We start from the raw sequence: 18,450 nt of genomic DNA, 5'->3' as shown, positions 1-18,450 counted from the left end.
AATAAATCTAATGGCATCATAACAGCCTAGATACGATTTTTGTTTTAACTAAAAGATGGTCACAACTACACAGGAAGAACTATAATTGTATACGTGTTGTTAGTATACAAACAAATTCAATAATTGCTAGTTACTTTGGTAACTTTCGTTTTATTTCCTTCTCTCTTAGTTCTTTTCTTTTTGCCATAAGTGGGTTTAACCACTTTGTTATCGGGCGTCATCACCAAACATAGAAGCAATAAAAGTTTTGTTATAATAACATTATATCACCAATAATTTTATACATATGACACAATACTGCAGTTTTTGACACAATCCATTGATACAATTCCTTCTTTCATTCCCAATTCCTTTCATTTTTGCCATCACAAGCTCTACTATTTATGACCTTTCCACGGAGTTTCTTTAACAAGAAGAATCTTACATACTCACATACTCAATAAAAGAAGGAGCACCTTCTCTAATCCACAACATCATTAAGCACGGCAAAAATCGAGTAGGCGTTGTAAAGTGCCTGAAAATTAAATAATTACATTTTCAAATTGATCGAAAAAAATGGTCCAATCCTCTAAAGGTTCAGTCAATCTTTTTTTATAGAAATGTTAAAGGATATGAAGAAATTGAATCAGTCAGTTAGTATTTTATTATATAAAGTCTGACCATTTTCTCATTATCATCTTGTAAAGGCCCACAACCAACCTGACTATACGTTTGAATGCACATAATAGACATGCCTCCGGCGCTGAGCTTAAGCGGTTTTTGTGCGGCTCTGATCACAATCAACAAATCTTTTTGAAGGTCCACAGGCCAAGATGTCCACGGAGATTCGTAAGCGGCCAGCGCTATACCTTCACTCTTTGCGTAAAATATTTTAGGTTAATAATTCACTTCTTATATAAACATTATTCTAATTATTGTTTAGAAGGTAACATAGACTTATCGGATGTACTATCTAACAGATTAATTATATCAGACTTGAGAATAGCAGGTTAAAAACTGATAAATACGACCAAATATGTATAACGTTTCTTTCAGATAACACATTTTCCAAAAATTCAATTCAGTTATGGGAATCGAACCCACACCCTCTCAACAATTGAGTTGACTAATTGCCACTAGGCACGATTGTTTGTTTTTTCCCTATGCGCATCCATATGCTTCGTTATGCTTTTAATGTTAATGATGCATTGAGACGCATATGTCGACTTGTTTGCTCACATCAAATCCATTCAAATATTGTAGGAACTAACAAAAGCAATGAAATCTAAATACTAATCTTACTTTTGCGATTAACTCATCCCCCAAGTAACAAAATATGTAAGCATTTAACAATGCAACGAATAAAAATGCTACAAAACTTGCTAGTAGAGTTTTCTGTTCAAAACCAACCTGAAATTAAATAATAATCCCGGAAATGTTATCATTGATACTTTCTTCTAATTGCATATATTTAGTAAATAGTAAGTAATATTGCTTAGTGCTTGCTACTTGCATGATGCATCATTACTTCTGAATAGTCGCCCCTGCTAGCAGGTAATTTTATTTAGGTAAATGAAATAAAAAGTTTACTCACCACGGTCACCATTAATGCGTTTAAGCACAATTCTATAGTCACAGCTAGATTTTGTATTAAAAAGAATTCTTTGAAAATATTCGTGAAAGTATTTGAATATCTGAAACAGAGGATCATTAGAGTAATATCACTCTAAAACATCCTTACAACCACCCCAGCATGCTTTTATGCGTCTTTCAAACTTCCGTCTCATTAAAAACATTACCTCATTAAGCGTACATGTTTTTTAATTATTTCCTTAAACTCCATCCTCATTACATTTTCATTTCGCACAGAGAAATTCAAACCCCGCATTCTGTTCTGCAATTCATCCAACTGATCGCAGAAATACATAATTATAGTGCAAACGAGTCCCTGCACGGCGAACGCTCTGTACATACACGGGATAAAAGTCAGTGCCAATATTTGACCCGCTAGCAACAAATTCATTTTGCTCTTTAGTGGATCGAAGGGCATCCAAGCTTCGACCGTCATCTCGCCTTTGTACTGGGCCAGTAAGCTGAACGCCGAAACTATGGCCGTGGACAGAACTGTTATAAAAATTATATGTAAAGACATAAACTTCTTCCGGTCCTCTGTAACTACATCACCAGAGTGTTTTATCTCAAATATCAAATCTTTCAGCTGTTTTCTTTTTAGAATAAAGAAGACTGCCTTAAATCCGAAATTATATGCCACGAGCGTTTTATCTAAGTTGGACATTAGAACTATCGTATCATCTTTATGCTGATATGTTCCAATACCAGTTATAATGATATAAATGATAGAAAGAAGGTGTAGGATAATTTCAAATATTTTGTATAAAAATTCTTGAAGATTGGATTCATGTTTAGGCCATAAACCAACATAGTACAAATATTTTTCGTTGAAATTGAAAAAGTCTTGCTCTGCATTAAACAGTGCTAACTTGAGCGCAGCCATTCTGCAAATAGCGCTCATGAAAATTACTTTAAATTATGTGACTAAACTAATCAATTGCAAGTGCAGGTTAAAGTTTTAGCAACAAAGTTTCGCAAATTACAGCAGGAAATGTGTAATCATGAAATATAGTTGAGAATAATTTAAACTTAATGGCAAATTGTAAATCGAACTAGAACGAGATCGTTATATGAAAGAAATAGGCGTAGGTATAATTAATTCTCATTAAATTTATATAGTTTAGTTAGGTTTGGATTTTACGACATTATTTAAAGAGATAAATAAAACGCACTAAATAAAATACACTATATTTTATTAGTCAGTCGATACACGGAATACAATCAAGAGAAAGCTTCGTGGATAAAAGACAGCTTCGTCTTTGTGTTCATGGAAGTGTATTTACATTTATTCCTTAATAGTTTCACTAATTTCTTTGGTCCACAGCAATACAGATTTATGTGATGTCTGAAAAATAAAACATAGATGTAAAAGAAATAACGTAAAGACCGTTTCTATTTCAGAAATATAACGAATTTTCTTCCAATATTAGGGCGGCCGTACACGGACCGCTTCAAGCAGTTGACACCGTCGGCTTTAAGCCGCGACCGCGCGGTGAACTAATAAATATTTATGAAGTATTATTTTATACATCCCATGATTATTTTCAAAAACATAATATATTCAAAATTAACACAAAATTTCCGAGAATGCTAAATTTAAGCCTGGTATGCAATAAAAAAAGACTTACCCTGGATACAAATGGACCCAATACCCAAAAACTCGATCCCAATGCGGTCTTCCTCTTCTTATCCTACACCCAACTAACGGATAGTCCTTTATAACATCACAACCTGCATCCACTTTAATGTTAAGTTTCCCCAGATTCGCCATTTTTATATCAACTAAATTATTCCGTTTAAGCTTAGGAGTTAGAAGCGTAGCATTTTCATCCCCCGATCCATTTTTGCGTGCATTTTTATTCACTGGTTTCTTTGCACTGAAATCATCTTTGTAAATCTTAACATCTATATCTATAAAGCTATTTCTTTTGATTTTAGGAGTCAAAAGTATAGTTTTCTCAGTATCGTTAATTTTATCTCTTTGTAATACATGAGTGAGATTGCCTTTATCATTTACAATTATTGTATGTGTTGCTTGAGTGCTTTTATTTTCTTTAGAATTAGTAACGTATAATTCAAGATGGAGTCTATCTGGTCGATTCGCGTATCTGAGCTCACTTATGCATTTATTGGCTAATTCTGCCAACCAATATACTTCGCGTTCAGTTCGTACAATCCAGATTAAATGTATCCTTCCGGGATATCGACTTCTGGGATTTCTGTTGACATAAAAAATACTATATTAATCCTTTAGTGTGAACTTTCTTTTTATTAGGAACAAAATTTTGAAAGCAGCGATTAATTGCATATTTTTGACATAAAATTCATAGACAAATTACCTGCAAATATCCTCCAACATGGCTACAAAGGGAGTTATTCCCACGCCAGCCGCCACGCAAATCGCTATATCACACTTACTCGCGCCCTCCATCGGACTCGAAAATGGCCCATCTATTAAAACGCTGTCCAAAAATAATATTAATGATTATACCTAAAGCACAGCCTAAAGACTCTATTATACTTTATTATAATGAAACAGTACCTACTGGCTACTAGGAATTAAATACATTGTTGCAATGGAAATGTAGACTTCGAAGAAAATCACTAGAAGCCCTTGTAATAAAGTTAGTGTGTCAAGTAGTTAAGTATGTGAACATTTCGGTATGTAGGTATCGAGTGTTTGTTTGTTAAGTACCTACATCTATAACCACAGTCTATAACAATGACGTAATTAATTCCTGCTATTTTAATTAAAACACTTTTGAGGCTTTTGAGGCAAAAATGAATGGTACAGAACTGAAAGCACATCGTTAAATTTTACATATCATATGACGGAGTCCTAACATAACAAAATAAGACAAAACACACATAATTGAGCACCCTATTTAGCACTTTATAAAGACGAAAAAGTCCCAAATGTAAATCACCTTATTTGATTATGTTCCCGCTCCAAAAGCACCTTTTCCAACGCTTCAGTCCAGTCGCCTTTGACTTTGACCCACAGTTCAAATTCCTGTTGGTCACTCGTTGGAATCTGGAATACCAGTGGTGTACATTGTAGCCAAATATACCTGCGTTGTTATGTGCACTATTTTCAAATTTAATCATGTGAATGCGAAATATTACTTTGTATGTATGTATAATTGTATAAGTGGATGTAAATGTTTCTATAGATACAGAAATTATGGACGTATAGAAAAAACTTTCAGAGATGATGGACAGACAATTTTTGCTGTCGTAAATTTTCATCACTATAGAAAAGGGCGAGTATTTATTTAAATTAAAGCTCCCCCATGAAATTTATAAAGATAAAAATATAAACGACAATATAAAATAACAATCCAATGAAGGTTCAGTGGTTCAAAGTACTCTATGTATTAGCGCCTTAATATTGTAACAACACCTTTTTTGTAACTACATTCTTGTAAATAAATGAAATTTGAATTTGAATTTGAATTTGAATCTAAACCTAACTCTAAATACTTAATAACATTCTTCACAAAGAAAACTATTCTAAACCTAACTTCAATCTTACCTTAACAACAGTGAATGGATGCCACTCTATCATGGACACATCCAAACACTGAAGCAGCACATACTGTCCCATGCGACACGAGAACTTTTCTGGCGAAGTTAGTACTATACTGAGAGTCCTACCTGCCAGGTGGGATACCTGGAAGGGATTGTTATTGCTATGTATTGGCAAACACTTTTATACGATTTTGTTTCTAGCGTAAAGGTTTAGTGAAAAATGATTGCGTAAATAGTACCTAAATAAGAAATCGATATATTATGGGGTTTTCGGGATCAAAACGGAAAGATTAAATTTTGATATCTTTACTTGAAGCAAACACTTGCAGTTAAACATAGGTCCCTACTATTACAGAATGAAAAATGCAAAATTTTAGCAAATAATTTCCGCCATACCTGAGCCACTTTAACTTAGGCTAAGTGAACAAACATTTTTGAGATTAATATATCTATAAGATAAATTAATCGCAACCTTAATAAGATAATGAAATTAATAAAGCAACAGTCAGCAATCTAGAAGGAATCCACCGTTGGCGGCAAAGCGGATTATGTTCAATCGGTTACTGGGCTGCATACAGTTGGAGACTCCATTTTATTACGTTTTATTATAATATTATTGGAAGAGTATTATCCGATTACTGTTGTAAATGATAAATTCTTAATATATAGGTAGGTACTATAATTTGTAAAAAGATTAATTAAGTATTTATTTATTTAATTTTTTTTAAGAATGTTGAATGAAAAGTGAAAACAAACAAATCGAAGTCCAAATGCATCTCTTACCTACAAAAAATAGAGATATCAAGATATGAAACTATACACCGAAGATGACATTTAATAACACCACTTACCCTAACTATCGCCACTTTTGATAGGTTTCTAACAAAAATCCTCCACAACAGATCCATAAAATAACAACTAAGCGGTAGTGCCATCCACAGCCACGTCTGAAAATAAATAAATAATAAATCATCTTGATTAAAAAATGCTGTATCTAATAATAAAATTAGCTTTGTCAAATATATTGGTACTGTATCTCAAAATTACTATGAGGCATATAATACATTCCCATCTGTGGTTCAATTCGTAATAAATGATTTAATAAAGCAACAAGAATATCGGAAAGAGATAATGAGAGCTTTATAAATCCTACTTTGAATTCACCAGCGTAGTATTCAAGTCAATATTAATTAGTCAAATACCTAATGCAAAACTTTCATGTCAACTCTCATAATACATTCTAAACCGTAGAGATTCAAAAGCAAACTTTTGTCATTTGAAACAACGAAAGCTGGATACGCATGACCCTTCTATAGGATAAACATAGATAGGTGCATTAATTATTATTAAGCCCCTGTTTTTTAACGTCTTTTCAGGTATGAACAAAAATTCCTTTTAAAAATATATCCCCAATTTTATCCCACAATCACGACCATGACAATGAGACATTTACACAACAAATGCTATCAATTCAAAGCAGCCAATACACTGATTGAATCAACTTTCAATGTATTAGGTACGTTTTCAGGGCGTATAAGGTTAAATTTAAATACAAGGTCACCAGTGAATCATAAATTTCAAGTTGACATACTTATTAATGGTTAACCAACAGGATTGATTAAAACGAATTGCGTTTTGAAATTCATTGGCTTGTAACTTATGAATCCTTTTAAATACATTAATGTAATAGAGCACTTTGGATATAAAGTTAAGTTCTATAAGTGCTGTGGTTTTATACAGCTGACTCACCTAATTGAAGTAATGTAACACCAATATTTATGCGTAATAAACATTTTACTATTAAAGGGATAAATGAGATAAAAAATAATTAAAAGCTCATCCCGTTACTTAAGTACTCAGATGTGTCTCTATCACGACATAAAATAATAACGCTCGCTATTAAAACCTCCATAGAAAGTGATAAAACTCTCACATAAAGCTGTGAGCATAACGTACAATAAATATCACTTAAATGTCTGGAAGCACAGCTTTGCATACGAGACAAATTGGTAGGTACATTAAGTCCATTATTTAATTCCCCTATCAAGTGCTACTAATGTCTCCCTCCCCTTTATATCCCCTTAAAAGCAAAACCGTTTCTATTTCAACGAGATTTAATCATGACGTAATAAACATCGTTTGCAGGAAATGGATATTAATGACGGCGATCCTGTTGAAAGACAATGATAGATATGCAAAATGCTGAATTGGAATAATTTTGGGTGCGGTTATCAAATTTGATATTGAATCTAATACTGTGATAATAGACGCCGAAATTCTTGAATGTATGCCTTTACATCGTATAACGCTCAATTTTAGAAAAATCAACTCAGAACAGGCAAAATTGAAAAATCGTAAAAATTAGTTTGATGACAACGAATAATGAAATAGTCACTTACCTTTGATTTAATAGCTGAAAATTTTGGCACAACTACCTCTTCGGAATAATATAATAATTGACTAGTATTAATACTGTTCATTTCATCGTCTAAAATCTCCTCTTTCAGGACTCCACTGAAAACAATGTTCTATTAACTCATACCACCTCATTGATACAAAAAACAAAATCAAACTGAACTCGGCAGCTTGTAGTTTGTAGGTAGTTTTTACGAAGCTTTAAAAGTTTCAAGGATAGCCATAACGAAAAATGTAGAGTACGAACACTAGAAAAGAACAATATATCAATAAACACATTTTCATAGCCTTATGCCCAAATATTTACCTCAATGGATGAATCATCAGCATCACCATAAAAGGCAGGTACAAATGATGCGTATACCAGAAAGCATTGTACACTCTACGCCTGACAACTCGCATGGACGTTATGCCCATACTTAATATTATCAACAGCATCGAAACCCCAGACACGCCTGCTACACTCATCAATAAGTTAAAGGGACTCTGAAATGTTTGGAGTTATTAAAATTTGATATAAATTCTACCAACAATATAGTCCAAGATCTCAGAGCCGTAAGACACAATTTATTTTCTAGTGCACTTTTTAATATCTGAATGTTTGTGGAGGTCTATCGGTGCGCCACCTGAGCCAAAACTTTTATCAGACGCTTTAAAGCTCTAATAAATGAACTTAATTTATTTTTAAATGTCTGATTTTTTAATATGTTATTAAGATATTAAATAAATAAATATAAAATAAAAATAAAGAAAAATCATTTATTGATCAATTTGTGGGTTAGGTACAAACATGTAACATTTGGACCCCAAACTAGGACAGCCTGTATTTTGGGGTCCACCTTCCTTAATGACACAATAATAACAAAACTATAGCATAATATTAACTTAAATAATGATTTAGGTAATTTAGCTATTTTTTATACAAAATTATACAAAATAAAATTTAAATTATACATTTTAACTCAAGTTTAGTAGATATACTCATATGTTGTGCGTGCATGTTTGAATGAGTGTGCGTGTGTGTGTGTGTGTGTGTGTGTGTGTGAATGTATGTGTGAATGAGTGTGTAAGCGCGTGAGTGGATGTAGTGGCCATTATAGTGGTTGCATTTGCTAAATTTTTATTTGAACTGTTCAGTATCTGAATAATTCTGGGTCAGCAACCACTCTGTAACCTTCTTTTTACATTTTACTAAGGTAAGATTGTGTATAGAAAGGCTTTTATTGACCTTTTTATATAAAAATATACTCATGTATGAAGATTGGCGACGAAGGAAACCAGTACGCGGAATAAGGTTAGAGCATACAAGGTCATTTCTTCTCTTACCAGAAGAGACAGCACAAAGAGGTGTTATTTTATGTTGTCTAAGTGTTATTTGCAATATATATGTCTACCTTACATTCAGAATTTTAGCTTCCCTATACAGCTGGTCAGTTGGATATCTAAAAGGTTTATGAAGAATAACCTTGAGAATGCCTCTTTGTGCTCTTTCTAGAATTAATAACGACGTTTTGAAAGTGCCACCCCATACCGAAATGCAATATTGGATAATTGAGTGGCAAAGAGCTTTGTAAACCATAAAGATGATATTGTGTTCCAGTAATACCCTAAGTCTTTTAAAAATCCACGATAGTTTTCGAACTCTAGTGGTTATAAGTTCAATATGTTGCTTCCATTTACAAAGGTTATCGATTATAACTCCTAGGTATTTAATGTGTGGAACCATTTTTATAGCAGAACAATTGCATAATATATTCGAACTGAATGTATCACAGGTGTGAACTTTTAATATAAAATCATTAGGTGGTTGAGAAGAATTTGTGGAACTAAACGCAATAAAATTAGTTTTATCCAGATTTAAGGTGAGTAGACTATTTCGCAACCAATTAGAAACAGTTCTGATGCCGTTCTCCGCGTGGAAGCACGCCTCAGCCCAACTCCCTCCATGAAAGATAAGTGAAGTATCATCTGCAAAACTAATAATTGAACCATTGGCAAGATTTAAATTACAGAGAGAGTTTATATATATTAAAAAGAGAGTTGGGCCGAGCACACTTCCCTGCGGTACACCGAATAACATAGGACAGTCGTCACTAAGATGATCATTTATTTTAACACACTGAAATCTATTTTCGAGGTAGTTTTTAAAAATTTTTAACGGAACATCACGAATACCATACCTTTCCATCCTCTCCAAAAGTATCGTATATTTATTACAATGTTATATTTAATCAGTCAGGCAAATTGCAATGACCACACACAAAAATTACTCAACCATTAGTATGACCGCGAGAGCACAAAAAGTACGAAACAAGAAAATAGTCTCCAGTGATAGAGATTTGTTTAAATGATACATGTGATCGCATGCCACTATAATGAATCTGCCTTTGAAGTTTTTATTTTGGTAAAAAATAAAAGAATGAAAATTAAAGATAAAAACATGCTGCTCTACATATTCGATAGGTTCATTCGTAGGTATAGGATACTTATTATTTAAGCATTAAAAAATATAAGATAGTATTACAATCTATTGAAAAATATTTTCCTAGTACAACATTCGCGTGAAAAAATCCACGGTATTCCTTATTATGCATTCCGTATGAAAACCTAAAAACAAAGACCTAGAGAGCTGGAGTGGGTCTTTTTTGTAGGTCTCTGAATAAACAGCAAAGTCACGAATATACGGTCAACTAGCACTTGTAATATTACTATTAGACGCTTGTACTACGAGCGTACGTACTACGTACTTAGTACGAGTGAATAATTGCTCCTGGGTGTGTCCTTGAGCTAGCTTGCCTAGATGCTAAAGTTTCAAAAGCTAATTATAGTTCGTATAGTATATACCTACAAACAAATTATATATTTCTCATTTAAACCGATCATTACTTTTGCATAAAATATAATCAACATTCTATTACCTATTTAATATAACAAATTAAATCTTTAAAATGTAGAGACGTATGAATAAAAAACCATGTTACACACCGTAAAAATTCATTTCATAATCCCTACTGAAACAGGATATGCGTGCTAAATATCCTCATTAAAAAAGCAATTACGTGTCCTTTCAGGAAATAAACGCATATAACTTGTCCTGGCCAAAGGTTACGTTCTCATTTTAATCACCTCCAACACTCGAGTGTGTTTGTTCATCATGCAGCTCGGAAACAAGACAATCCACTATACCCCATACGAGGACTCGACAATGCGTGGCCCACGTTTAGTCTAAAATGCACATGAGTTTTGCTCAAGCGTTTTTCATTCCATGTTGCATAGTCACCTTTTGCCCAGTTTACAGTGTTCCGAGGAACTGCTATTGAGATTTGCATTCTTTGTAAAAAAATGTTTGCGAAGAAAATAGCCGTTCTAATTCATAGTTGAATAATTTGTATTTTAATAGAATTTCCGGATAACTAAACATTGTTCACTAGGACTTGACCGGACTATTGGCATTTCAATATTTCAAAATAACCTAAGCATTTTAATACCCATCATACCAACCCATTGTTCCGCTTCATAAGATATCTATGTAAAGTAGTTTAAATAAACAGTACAAGTTGCTTTATTACGGTCGATTCACAATACCTAGGTAATTCAATAAATAGGATTAAAAGTGACTCACCTCATTTTTATATCTAGCTAGGTTTATTTCGATCCTTTCTTCATCATAGCTCCGGGAAAAATTCCATAGATTTACAAAGTGGGATATGGAATGTATGACTGAAAGAAAATATACAAATGCAATCTCTGAAGAGAATTTATACATGTTTTCCACATCTTTACTATAACCAGATATGTGATAGGAATCCAAGATTTGTAGATGGAATATGTAGTTATAAAATATGTAGGTACATATAGATTTTAGATTCCCAAATAGGCACAATTAACATAGATTTATTCTAAAAGAATAAGTTTACCAAAATTTTTTCAGGTATCAGTAAAACCTCCAATAATTGGACTTTCAAAACAACAATTGAATTACAAAATCATATGTATAAATGAGGTGTAAATATTTGAAATTTCCAACCGCATATAGCAATTACAAATGTGCCATCGAGCTACCAATATAATTGATGTATCACTCCCAAAAGCATTCCTAATAACCACTGGCTTATAACAGACTGCCTTCCCTCCCTCCTTTCACACTAACCCATGTCCCATGAAACAAGGAGGTTTAATATGCGTCTATTTTCAAACATTCCCGCATGCTTTCGTATTAACTTTTGTACGCTTACTTCAATTCCCAAACGGTGTTGTACCGTCATTAGCCTACGTCTGAAGGACTTAATCGTGTTCTGAGGGACGTATTAGGTCTAAAAAAGATGTAAGGAGCTTTGTGAGCAAAGCTACTAATATTTTCACTCTTTTTAAAATAAATGAGTGGACGTCTAGACCTTTGTTTGAGTTCCAAAAAAAATAAAAAAAATATTCGAGATGTTGGTAGAGACGATTTTGTAGAGTTATGTAAACTTGAGGTTGTTCTTTTATTATTCCGTTTTCAACGCAACAGCAATGTGAAATACCGAATAAGAGAGTATTCGGACGATAATAACTCAGCATTTTAGACATAACAAACACTTGCCATAGCTTATGATAGTAGTAAATTGACGGAAATTTCGTTTCGTTTGTAAAATTAGAAATTAGAATTCGCTCTCTAGAATGGGAGTAAGGAGCAGTCAAAGTAGAACAGGTTAATGTCGGCTCTCGTAAAGTGCGTACGGTAAGAACTTTGAACTATTTGCAAAGTCTTACGTAAAGCTGGCTGCAGAACTTTCTAGAGAGCGTAGTAAATTCTTAAAGTTAAGTTTCGGTTAAGTTCCTCTAACACTGTAAATTTGAATGAAACTTTCTGAGTTGTATCTGTGAGCATGCTTTGAAAATTTGGATCTGCATTTAAGAGATTAACACACTAAAACAGAAAATGTTAATATGGAGATTAAGAAATTACTTTAATTCAAACTTCGTGCCATTTATTTTTTCATATTTTAAGTAGTATAATATACTGTAACTAAATCACACCTTAAACACCTAGAACTTACCGCCAAATATCAGAAGCGTACAGGCTACAGTCATATGGAAACTTTTCGCCCTCTCCAACCAGAAGAAAAAGAGTCCTGGGCATAATTTTGACAGGACACGATACAGAATTTGATTCAATTTTTTACATAGAGGCAACAGTACAAGCGCACAACAAACATTAAGAACTGTCGCTGTTCCTCTGGATACGCAGAGACCTGACTGTGAAAGAAATATTTATGATATAATTTGCTTTCTTTTAACTCAATCTTGATGAACAACTGTACGTAAAATACGTGAAATGCTACGTAATAACGACAAATTCTTTGAAAAAATAAATAACTTTGAAAAAATATAACAGTAAAAATGTACTTTTTATTCACTATTGTACAGGGACAAATATATAAAAAATCTTACCCCTAGCATTCGCCTTAAATAATAAAATTGTCGACCGTTCGAATAATAAATAAAACTGCTATAAAAAAGATAAATGACTAGTGAGATCCATGATATCTGAAACAAAAGAAATATCTATATTTAACTTATTCTACACTTTTTTCATTTTTTGTGCCATAAAATTATTATTAATAATTAAGAATTAGTTTCAAATGAGTATTATATAGTTGTCAAAGGAAATGATGTATTCAACAAGGAAAACGCAATGTGTACCTAAACTTATAAAATTAACAAGATATACGAGGTTATATCTAGGCCACAAGTCACGATACAAAATATATAGTATATTATTATAGAAACTGAATGTGCAAATTTATTATGTAATAAATACATGATACATCATGCACATGCGCACGAAACAAACCACAGTATCTTAAGTAGGTACAGTCTAAAGTACCTGAGAGATAATAATGGAGATTTAATTTCTTATATATTTTTGACTTCTAATAACTAATAAAACATCAAGATGGTCATCGTAATTTTTTTCAAAATTGTCTGGATTACTAAATTTGTGTAAGTTACAGTAACCCTGAAATTTTTGACGCATCTGTTTATTTTAAATGCGAAATAAACCGCAACATGCACAATATATCTTCTGAACCTAGCAAGACTGTTTATCTCACGTACAAACAGTATTGATAAACTCCAATATGCTCTAACGATGACTAGTTAATGGTTACTATATACCAAAATATCCTCGTATACATTTTCAATACATACCTAAAACATTCGCTATCAGGTACTGCGAATGTTAAAGAATTCTAACGCACTATAATAACCTTACCATTTGGTTTGGTATTACATTGATAAAAAGCTCTTTACGAGACATGAAGCGATAAGCACTTACTTGTAAATGTTTATCGGTTCATGTCGCGTGTCTATATACTTATTTCTAAATTCGGTAGGTTCGCATATCACATTATATTAATTAATTGATAGTAAATACCAAGCCTTATGTAAAGCCAGTCGTGAAGTTAAAAACCTTTTCTCAACAATAACTACGTATCAATTGCAAGCAAAAGAGGTGCTATCATACCTTTGTACAGACGTAAGAACATAAATCGCAGCAAGCTAACGTCGGATGCAAACTGTACCTACTCTAGACTCTAGAGCAGACTCTATTCAAATGTTGTGCGTAAAGACAACCTATACAAGTGCTTTGACAGCGCACTCCCATTGAACATCTGAATGGGGATATGGGACCGATGACAGCTTGCTTGAGGCCCGGGTGTGGCCCCGCATTAATTATTGGATGTTGAACGCGATGTTTGAAATCTCATTTGCATTTGCATGCTATGAGATGACGTTTCCGTACTAATCCGCACGCATATAGGCTTTTCATTGCGTTAGGGATTGAGTACTAATGTTACATTGTACCAATTATTGAATGTATAAATCAATACATCAAAGATGTCGTATTACTTACTTTGAAGTGATAAATTACCTATTGTGATCTATTAGATTATCATTTCTAAAACTAAGAATGTCACGAAATTAAAGACTTTCTAGTAAATGTATAAAGAAAAATATTATAATCATTTTCATCATCCCTTTATTTAGATTAAAGCTATTTTAAGAATGAAGTCAGTTATTAATCTAGATTTTAAAACAAAATATAGGTCATAGTAAGGGTCATAGATTATATCTGGCTGGCACTCGAAGATATTTTTCTCTAATAATATCAAATAATAAATTATAACAAAACAACTACTTATTTTAATTTATATCCAACAATTTTTAATTATTTTCAAATGTTACAGTTGTTTTTGCATTATAAAAATATAATATCATGACTCTATATCCTCAAATTACGATGTAGAGCATTTTTTGGAATGTAGAGCAGACTACGTTAAGCAAACACATGAGGTTAATGTCCTTCCACTTAACCCAAGATTTCAATTACATAAGATATCAATCAACACATACCTAGAGCTATCTAATTAATTAACTGTGACCTAGCAACGCCTAATCTTCGAGACACCTGTCTACATGAAAAAACAAACACGGTCAATGCCTCAACGCGTGCGTAATTCATGAAAACAGATAAATTAAACAATAAATAGGAAATTTGTTATATAAAACACATTTCAAGGATGAAGAATGAGTTTAAAATCTAATGTGATAATTTATACATACAATTGTAAAAAATTTAAAAACTTAATTTTATTTTATTGTTTATTTATTAATAATTTGGTTGTACAAAAAGAAAATAAAAGGAACTACATTATAACACCCATAATAATTTAGAAAGAGACGAGCTTCCGCCCGCGACTCCGTCCGCGCGGAAAAATTAAGAAAAATTAAGATTTATTTTTTTTCTTCATATTTTTCCGGGATAAAAAGTATCCTATTTTATGCCCAGGATAATAAGGAATAATTATATCAAGTTTCATCGAAATCGAACCGTTAGTTTTCACGTGATGCCTGAACATACAGACAGACAGACAGACAGACAGACAGACAAAAATTTTTTTGATCACATATTTGGGCTTGGTATCGATCCAGTTACACCCCCTGCTATTTATTTTTTCAATATTTTCAATGTACAGAATTGACCCTTCTACAGATTTATTATATGTATAGATAACCTCATCGAAAAGATCCAAAGGAAAAGGAACGAAACCTAACCTAACACTAATCAAGGTTTACCTGTTTTATCCAGAGTATCCAGTTTTAATTATATTTCTGGGAATTATAAATTATAATGGTTTTATCCTGCGATCTTTTTCTAATTTATAGCTATCAATAACATTGAAGAAATAAGAGGACGCAGTTTTTTTTTTTTTGATAATAGTATATTAAATTATTTTTGACGGCTAAGAACATTTCTTTAAAATAAATAATATTCATAGGTATAATATGTGGAAAATCGAAATATGTAAAATATCCCACCTTAAAAATAATACAACTTATTCAAAATATAACTTTTTGAAAATTGAAAATTTTTCTTTTAACCACAGCTTTTAACCATTTTCAACTCGATATTATTATTTTTTATAAGGAACTGCAAGCAGTATAGAATCGTAGATCGTATTTTTTTATTCTTGCCAATTATTTTATTGACCACAAAATTTATTACCACATATTGTGATAAGGATTCTCAATACATATGGCTTTTAAAGAATGCAACAAAACCAAATCACGCTTCCGATACCACACCGTTACAACAGAATCCCGTGCTCACGTTGCAAAAATCTCGCATGCTGTTCACTGCCCTTGTACAATGCAAGATCTGTCTATATTCGCGACATATAACAGTAATGTACGCAAATAGTTTCATATTATCCTTAACAAAACGCGAAGTTGACATCACCGATTTCTTGGAATTGTGTAAGCAAGAACAAACTTAAAGTGATTTCATGTTAGTCGCTTTTATATTATAAAGTAACTGGAACTATTTTGTAATAAATAAAAAGTAAGACTTATCATGAATGAAAAGTTTGATTTATTTATTTTTATACAGATACGTACATTGAAACTTGGATGGATAAAATATTATAATGATAACTGATAAGTCATGAATTAAATGTTTTACTCACCAAAAAGAAACGCTGCTTTAAAAATACACAACCAACACTCATAAAACGTGCCATATCGCGCATAAAATAATAAATATAAAATTTACAATACACAGGCTATTTAATTCATGACAAAAACATTTTTTTAGTTTGAAAAAATTCGAACGAATTTCCCGCCTATTTTTTTTTTTTTTTTTTTTTAATAATGTCACGTGTGGCCGAACATTATACAGCCGCGGTTGTGCGAAGGAGAGCAACGTGTGACTGCCTGACTAGTAACTGCCGCGTAAAACGCCAGAGCATACGGAGATAGGTCATCGTAGCTACAGTGCAGTCCAGCTGTTGTCTTAAATTGCCTGAAGACTGAAACCAATTAACTATTTCTCGTTTAAAGTTGAAAAGAAAGGCTCGCGTACCTACCATTTTACTTAACCATTTAATAGAACTGGAAATTACGGTACTTAACTTTTAATTCAAGTAGCCTTTTCCATTCTCCTATAAATTTACTACAATTAAATTAAAGTACTTAAAATTCAATAGGTAGTTATAAGTACTTTTATGTAAAATTGTCAGTTTAAAAAATAGGTATTCAACATAAATTTTCAAAATTATTGATCAAACCTATCTAGTAATAAGTATTAAATTCCCTTTTTATAATTTTTTGACTTGCTCTACAAAATTTTCTAAGCGTATACGATTATAAAGTTTTGAATAATGTTCTTCAATGATAATGTATCTTTTCACAGTATCTTTTTTATTAAAAATGTTTATGGAATAATCACTAAATTAAAACACAGTTAGCGGAATGATTCATGGCATATTTATTAGGCAATAGCCCACGATATTGTGTGGGCAGACGACAGATCAAACAGCTGATATAAATAGATTATGGAACATACGGATTTTTGTGTTTAACAACATAGTTTAAAAAGCAATCTTTGTAAGAGAAGTGATTAATTATGCATCCGTGATCCGACTAATCCTATAAGTAAGTATTATAAACCGGACCATTTTTTAGGGATAGAAGTATTTGTTTGTTACTCACAAACACGTGAATAAAAAACTCAAGTACTTCCATTAATTGTATGAAATTTTGACAAAGAGATAGATTAGTTAACTAATGTATTAACACAGAAGTATGGTACTTTTAATAACGAATTTCACGCGAGTGACACCGCAAATTCCAGCTAGTATTTTATAAGCTAAGAGTTAAATATTCCTTGCAAATATGTTTAAATTGGAATTGTATTTGCTATGTCTTATAACTTGATCTATGTAATATACCTAAGTGAATATTAAATAAAAATAACTAGCTTTCCAGCGACTTCGCCCACGTAATCGAAGAAAATATAGTTCCCGTTCCCGTTGGATTTAGGGGATAAAACCATGTCCTTTCTCAGATCTTCGTACTAAATTAAGCAAAGAAGTAAATACATGCAAAACTTTTTGAGTGTGGACATACATACAGACAAAAATACGAATATACAGGCAGCCAAAAATTCTTAAACTATATTTTTGGCTTCGATATTGATTGTAAATCACGACCCAAGTGAAAGAATAATCTATAGAAAAAAAAAAGTTTGGAAAATCCAAAAGTGCACGCCTCATAATCTCATCCTTTACAATAAAATTGATTATTTATAAAGGTGTATATAATATAAGTATGTAGATATTTATGTATATGTTGTAAATAAAGAATATATATAGATATACTAAAATTATGGAGAACAGTCGATATTTTTTTTTGTTTATTTAATAACAATTAAACCACATCGAATCAGACCCTGAAAAATGAAAGGGTTCTATTCCTGAGCATACTCAAGCGTAAGAGAAAAAAAAAGACTCGATTAGTAAAGTATTTCGGTCGCTATCGTGTTAACAAGAAAATCCTCCGCACATACAG

The 18,450-nt window shown here is 32.2% G+C and overlaps 1 protein-coding gene and 1 pseudogene across 1 annotated transcript; both read right to left on the bottom strand.

Moving 5' to 3' along the window:
• Nucleotides 1–261: 261 nt before the first annotated feature.
• Nucleotides 262–2,494, bottom strand: LOC123691271 (annotated as a pseudogene).
• A 293-nt stretch (nucleotides 2,495–2,787) lies between these two features.
• LOC123691270 (NADPH oxidase 4-like) lies at nucleotides 2,788–16,800 on the bottom strand. Its single transcript, XM_045635571.1, has 12 exons — nucleotides 16,569–16,800; nucleotides 12,991–13,086; nucleotides 12,597–12,795; nucleotides 11,180–11,277; nucleotides 7,865–8,043; nucleotides 7,542–7,656; nucleotides 5,994–6,089; nucleotides 5,147–5,284; nucleotides 4,539–4,645; nucleotides 3,951–4,073; nucleotides 3,240–3,830; nucleotides 2,788–2,956 (listed from the first exon to the last, which is right to left on the bottom strand). The coding sequence occupies exons 1-12, from the start codon at nucleotides 16,629–16,631 to the stop codon at nucleotides 2,833–2,835; spliced, it is 1,929 nt and encodes a 642-aa protein (XP_045491527.1). The 5' UTR covers nucleotides 16,632–16,800; the 3' UTR covers nucleotides 2,788–2,832.
• Nucleotides 16,801–18,450: the final 1,650 nt, after the last annotated feature.

The sequence above is a fragment of the Colias croceus genome, chromosome 4 (genome assembly GCF_905220415.1).
Source record: "Colias croceus chromosome 4, ilColCroc2.1".
Lineage (NCBI taxonomy): Eukaryota > Metazoa > Arthropoda > Insecta > Lepidoptera > Pieridae > Colias > Colias croceus.
The sequence above is the reverse complement of the archived record's forward strand: the minus strand, read 5'-3'. Positions and strand labels throughout refer to the sequence as shown.

Coding starts and splice junctions, on each gene's coding strand:
- LOC123691270 (XM_045635571.1), bottom strand. CDS start 16,631: ATGCGCGATATGGCACGTTTTATGAGTGTTGGTTGTGTATTTTTAAAG. Junction 4,074..4,538: donor CGGGAACATAATCAAATAAG/GTGATTTACATT, acceptor ATTTTTGGACAG/CGTTTTAATAGATGGGCCAT. Junction 3,831..3,950: donor ATGTTGGAGGATATTTGCAG/GTAATTTGTCTA, acceptor TTATGTCAACAG/AAATCCCAGAAGTCGATATC.